The 6,673-nt window shown below is 41.3% G+C and overlaps 1 protein-coding gene across 1 annotated transcript in view; it reads left to right on the forward strand.

The window, feature by feature from the left end:
* Positions 1-6,320, forward strand: part of BASP1 (brain abundant membrane attached signal protein 1) — a 51,709-nt gene extending 45,389 nt beyond the window's left edge. The window contains exon 2 of the mRNA XM_032182196.1: positions 5,312-6,320. Coding sequence (XP_032038087.1) covers positions 5,321-6,055 — 735 coding nt within the window. The 5' untranslated portion in view covers positions 5,312-5,320 and the 3' untranslated portion in view covers positions 6,056-6,320. The remainder of the gene's footprint in view (positions 1-5,311) is intronic.
* The last annotated feature ends 353 nt before the right edge of the window (positions 6,321-6,673 follow it).

A 6,673-nucleotide genomic window follows, 5' to 3' on the forward strand; every position in this document is an offset into this window, starting at 1 on the left:
AATGAGAAAAGATTATAAGTGGTCAGCAAAGAAAACAGCACAGACTGGTCACACACTCACCAAGCACCAAGCTGAGATGTTCCCAGTGTACTGTCATGCATCTTGCAGCAATAAACATGCTGAATCACTAAGTTTTAAGGACTCACCTGGAACGACCATTAACATGTGGAAACCACAGGTCATGCATGCATCTAATGAGCTGATGTCTTGTTATGTTATGATACGTGAAGCTGCTATCACAGACCTGCAGGTATGGCATTGCTTCAGCTGCCCACTTTCCAGGAGAGAAGAGGAGAAAAAGAAAAGTCACTATTACTGAGCTGTGAAGAGGCTTGAACCTGAATAAGACCTAACATTTCTGCTCTGTTAATTCCAAGTAATGGCAGAGGAAAAAGATTTGTGAGGATAATTGAGAAAGAACAGAGAAGCAGGGCTTTGTGGCTGAAGGCAGGGCTAGTGAATCAAATTCTGTATGGGGGTTTACTACAGACATCTTCTAAAATTAACCCAGTAAACTGGTTGTCTGGGGCTGGTGAGTTAGGATAGTGTGTATATGTATAAGGAGAATCATGAAATTGTACTGCATATCTTAAGAAGTAGTAAGTTTTCAAAAATACTTTGAAATTTATGCTTGAAAATCCCTTATTTGCCTAAGTCTCTATATAAATATCCCTTTATAAAAACTTCCATTGCTTTTTCAAAACAGAGGTGTAAAGCAAATCAATGAAGTAACAGAGATGCAAAGCTTTCTTCAAGATATTTTTATTTATTTTGAATAGATGGTTCTGGAGCACTTTCTGGGATTGTTATTTCTTTTGGTTTGGGTTGTTGAAATCTTGCCTTGGAAGGGATGTGCATTTTGCAGCTCCTGTCTGCAGGTGATGTGAGACAATTCATGCTCAGGAACTGGCTTGCACCAGGGCTACTTTGGACGGACCTGCCTCACACACCTGCATTGCACCAAAGGCAGCAGGACTTCAGAAGATACCTGTTGCCTTCATGAACTGTATTTTTTTGGAGGTTGACTGAGTTCCCCACACTTTACATGAAGTTGAGCATGAGCTTTGGAAGGTTAGCTTTGGCAGGCATGCAGTGGTCCCTTCCTGATGTGCTGTTTTCTGCACTGAGGGTGACAGCTTGTCCTCCTCCTCTGTCTGTTTTTGGGAGAGACAGACCCTTTCATGGGATATGGAAGTGTTTGCTAAATGACATTTTTGGAATATTACATGCACTAAAGAAATCTACCTGAGCAGACAAACCATTACTGACAGAAGAGAGAAAGAAAGAGTATCATTCTAGGAATTTACTCATTATAGAAGCACAATTTGAAATATAAAAGTTGGAAATAATATTTTCTGTCCTGAACTGTACGAATGCATGTGTCCTGTGTTCCAGGGACTCATTGCCATCCTATCAGTTTAGTCTTCACCCATAAAATTTGAAATGATCTGTGAATTCTTCTTGCTATACTATGGTCTTATGGACATTGTCCTTTTTTTTTTTTTTTGACACTATTATTCCAGGAAATCCTGATTATTGTAAATGTTCAATTTTTAAAGGGCTTAATTTGTTCAAGCTGAGCTGTAGATGTGATATTTTGTAATGCAAATACTGTCAGATTATTTCTTCTGTACAATAAGGAAGATAACCTGTGCAAGCTCTCCATTATTTTCCTGCTTTCTGGAGTAGAATGGAAACTTCAGGATGAGCAGAATGGCCAGCAGCTCTTAGGAACTCAAGAAATCCTTGTTCCTGTTGTAGAAGTCCTCTTTAGTGCTCACTGGATCTGTTTCTTGTTCCCTGGGAAGAGCACAACAGGTGAAGAATATTAAACATGCTGCAAAGCAGATGAAGTCTCTTGTAACTTTGATGTTTTGCATTTAACTGTGCTCTTCAGAAGTACTGGTCTGCCAGCGGGTTTCTCAAAGTTGCCTGAAAATAACCAATATATTGCAACTACTTATATCAAGACTGCTTCTAGTCTGTCTCCAGACCATTTCCTGTCAAGTAGTGAAGAGGCAGAGCCATCAAATCCTGTGCCATTTTGCAGGAAAGGTGCTCAGCACCAGAAATTTTGAGGATCCCCCTTTTGGATGTGCTTATTGCAAAGTGTTTTGCACTCAGCTGATAGCTGCTAGAGCCAGGAACCACTACATGACTGCAGTAAGTAGTAAAAGGTATAAGTAGAAGAAGTAGAAGGTATACTGGGCTTTGAATAGTTGGAGACAATTTATTTATATATTTTTTTCATGGTCTTTGATTCAACTTTTTTTTTTTTTTTTTTTTTTAAGATGTTGTCATTCTCTGTTTTTTTTAGATTGTAGCCCTTTGTCAAGAAAGAAGAAAAAAGTCCTCACTCTTGCAAATGTTAGTATGTAAGCAGTAATGCCGAGTGGATTTAACACCGTATACATACAGGCCTTAGTGGTTTAAGGCAGTTTGCTATTTCACTTGTGAGACTTTTCACTGAGACATTTCTTCAGGGAGTGTTTTCTTTAAATAAAATGTCACTGTGGCAGGTTTTTTTTTCTCTCTCCTTTGATCTTTCTTTTCACATTTTTTTTATTTTTTTTTCCATCTCTCTCACTTTCTCCTTTTTTTACTCTGAATGCCTGGTTTCAGAAACCCAACACTGTTCAGACAACCAAGTGACCCGATTGCCAGCAAAGCTAAGTGACTTGGATGAAGAGATTAAAACTGGTGTAGTACACTTAAGATAGGACAATAATTCCTTGTGAATAAATTCGGGAAAGACTTGGCATTCTGCCTTCATATAGCACAAGGCAGGATTAGCCATGCAAGAATACTCAACACAGACACAGAGATGGTTACGTGGCTTGGTCTGTGTGATAGGTTTCTTCCAGGTGCAGATGGCTTTAATTTCAAAATGCTTTTTAAGGTCTGCTTTCTGTCTGCTGCACCCTATGACTCTTTGTGCTGGACAGTGCAGAGCTCTCCTTCAGGCAGGATTAAGGTGGGACAGGGACCAGACCAGCATCTGTTTGTCACAATGGAGCACTTTTTTCTTTTTTTTTTTTTCCTGGAAAATGTAACAAGGGGGCCTGGATATGCTACTGGGGACTGGGAGAGGAGGAGGAGGAGGAGAGGGTTTGGTGTTCAGATAGAGGGGAAAGGAACCATTGCTACCTGCAGGGCTGGCTGATAACCCTAGTGATTGCTGCGATTTTACATGATAGCCTGGCATAGCTGTGATGAAGGCTTTTAAAAAGGGAGATTTAGGATTCAGTGTCACAAGGAGCAAATCTGTTCTGTTATAAAGTAGCTGAAACTGCTCTGGAAGGTGGCAGTCCATTTGCAACTGTAAATATTTACTAATAGACCGTAATGATAGTCTCTGAACCTCTTCCCTATCTTCTGCTCCACTGTCTGGAGCCAGCTGGCTGTGATGCAAATTGAGACACAGCGATTTCACGGCATACCTCTGAGCAAATACAGTGCGCGTTTCTTTTCTTAGTTTGGGAGCACTTGTCTCATATGCATGCTTCTCTGCTTATTAAAGGTCCTTTGGCATATGCATTCTGTAGCCAGCTCTATCTGCAGTTAAAAGCTTTCTGTGGAAAAAGAAATAAATCATGGTGAGTTACTACACACAAAATAGCAAAATTTGGAAAAATGCAGAAGACACAGCAAATGAAATTAAGCTTGCAGTATCTGGGTTTTGCTGGGAAACAAATACAGGCTCAATTAGGGATTGCAGATTGGGATGCACACATGACTTCAGTATAAATCTCTGGTCCCGCTGATTTGCAAAAGCCCTTTCAAAAAAAAATTATTTTTTTTTTTGGTTTTAACTGTACATAAACAGTAAGCTGAAGCAATTTTTATGGAGTATCAGGAAGTCTAGAAAACAAACTAATGTCCATAGCCTGCCCCTAAATACATAAAAAAGTGGTATCTCTGCCATAAAGGTAGAGATTAGATTGCTCAAGTGCAGCTCTGTGGAAGTTTATCCTTTTAGTGGTGTTACTCATAAAATCCCCAACAACAAAGTAGGGTTTAAGCAACATTAGGTTACCATTTTGCAGGGCTATGTGCTGACCCTTCAACAATATTTGCAAATTATTATTCTCATTGAGACCTGAAATCAGACAGTTCTCTGCTGATCATAATTTCTTATTTTTGCCCAAGACATGTGGAAGGTCTGCTCTTGGGCTGTGCCTGTGCCTTGTACCAGTGGTAGCTGTTGAGAGGTAGCCAGTTCTCAGTGGTAGTTAAAGAAATTTACTATACAGCCTTCTATGAGCACTCATATGAATTTCTACTGGTCTGTATTCATGAATTTTGCAAGTGTGTGAAAAAATATAGGGCCTACAAGACTATGTACATTGGAAAAACAGAAAATAAGAATGATTGAGCTCCACTTGGAGAAGCTCATAAACATTTGTTTGGCAGTACTTAAAAAAAATACCTTCTCCACTGTTTTCAAATGACGTGAAACCATGAGATTATGTTTTTATTAACTGTTTATTGAGTCTGAATGATATACTTGTTTTAATATCAGGAACGTATTTTTTAGGCAATTGTAGGGATTTTGAAGTTCAAGAGTGAAACAATGTATCTGAAAGTGTCTCCTGATTTAATTGGCAGAGTTTGCTTTGAAGTACTGTGAAAGATGTTGTATATACTTAGCTGAGACTTGCACACACGGGATATGTAAATGCCGGTATGGTTACAAGTGTGCTCAATGTGTGCAGCCATATCATTTCTTTTAAGCAGCAGAAATGTGTACCCAGTCACTTCTGGTGTTTGAAAACCTTGGGCAGAGGCCACAAAGCACATGCCCGTCTCTCCCCGTCTTTCTTATTGCACGATACCACATCATATGCACAGCTTAGGGGTGCCCCTGTTGCTTTAGCTGCCTTACCAAGGGGCAGGGGGCTTGTTGTAGTTCAGGCTCCATGTTTCTCATCCATACCTGTTCTGCCATGTGGGGCTGGCTTCCTCATCCTGCATCCCTTTCTCAGGGTGGAAGGGGTTGCAGTATATGCTATTCCTCCAACATCTTATGCCTCCCTTCTCCTGCCATTAGGAGCAGTTAGAGTTGGAGGGGTTCCTGACTGTCCATAAGGCATGGGGCAGAGCCAGGCCTGGGGACTGCGGTGCTGTAGGCTTGTAGGGCTGGAGGCTCGGCGGCAGCAGTGCTCAGCGGGCTCAGTGTGACCAAATGGATGTTGTCCCCCTTTTCTGGAGACTGAAATTTCCCTCTTGCACTTCAGCTGATCTGCTTTTGTTTCTCTCAGTGGTAAACACTGTGTTTTGGGTAACCACCTCTTTCTCTTTTCCATTTCAGAGCTCCAAAATGGGAGGCAAACTGAGCAAGAAGAAGAAGGGGTACAGTGTCAATGATGAAAAAGCTAAAGACAAAGACAAGAAGGCTGAAGGAGCAGCAGCTGAGGAAGAGGAGACTCCAAAGGAGGCTGAGGATGCCCAGCAAACCACAGAGACCACAGAAGTGAAGGAGAACAACAAGGAGGAGAAGGGCGAGAAGGATTCTCAGGTCGCTGCCAACAAGACGGAAGAAAAAGAAGGGGAGAAAGAGAAAACAGTGACCCAGGAAGAAACCCAGAAAGCAGAACCAGAGAAGTCAGAGGCTGTTGTCGATGCGAAAGTAGAGCCACAGAAGAACAATGAACAGGCACCCAAGCAAGAGGAGCCAACTGCAGCCTCTGCTCCTGCTGCCAGTAGCGAAGCACCCAAAACCTCTGAGCCTAGCAGTGATGCAAAAGTTTCCCAGCCTTCAGAAGCCACAGCTCCCAGCAAAGCAGATGACAAGAGCAAAGAAGAAGGGGAAGCCAAAAAGACTGAGGCTCCCGCAACGCCTGCAGCCCAAGAAACTAAAAGCGAAGTGGCCCCAGCTTCAGACTCAAAACCTAGCAGCAGCGAGGCTGCACCTTCTTCCAAGGAGAGCGCAGCAGCCACAGCAGCACCTAGTTCCACTGCCAAGGCCTCGGACCCCGCAGCCCCACCAGAGGAAGTGAAACCTTCTGAAGCCCCAGCAACTAATTCGGATCAAACCATAGCAGTGCAAGATTAAATTGGACAGCCTGTTGAAACAACCACTTAAAACAACCTGTGTCTTTTTTTTTTTATTTTTTCAGCTATACTAACTCATTTCAGATCTGAAATAACAATAAGTATTGCCCAGAAAGAAAAGGTTAAAAAAAGTGAAAAGGATGTCCCATCAAGCTGGGAGGGAGGGAGGGGGGAGAATCCAAATAGTATTTTTGTGGGGAAATATCTAATATACTTTCTGCCAACTTGACACAAGTCCTGGATTAAAAAAAAAAAAAAAAAAAAAAGTAAAATAGATGGATGTCTGAAAGTACAGCACATCTTTTGTATCTGAACTGCTGTAAATGCATTCCACCAATGTATCAAAATCTTCTTTTTGTTCTGTAATGGGGTTTGGGAGTGATGTGTTTGATTCTGCCCACTGGGTTTGTGCCAAGGCAATCAGATCTTTATGAAAGCAGTATTTTCTGTGTTATTATTTTATTTTTTTTTTAAATTTTATTTACAGCCTTTCTTATTTTGATATTTTTTTTTTATGCAGTGGATGAATGCCAACTTTCAGACAAAACCCACTTAGCTGTCCACATATTTCTCAATGCCAATCCTCCAATTCTTCCTCTCCAAATATTTTTTGGGAGTA

This window comes from Aythya fuligula, chromosome 2 (genome assembly GCF_009819795.1).
Source record: "Aythya fuligula isolate bAytFul2 chromosome 2, bAytFul2.pri, whole genome shotgun sequence".
In the NCBI taxonomy this organism is placed as follows: Eukaryota; Metazoa; Chordata; class Aves; order Anseriformes; family Anatidae; genus Aythya; species Aythya fuligula.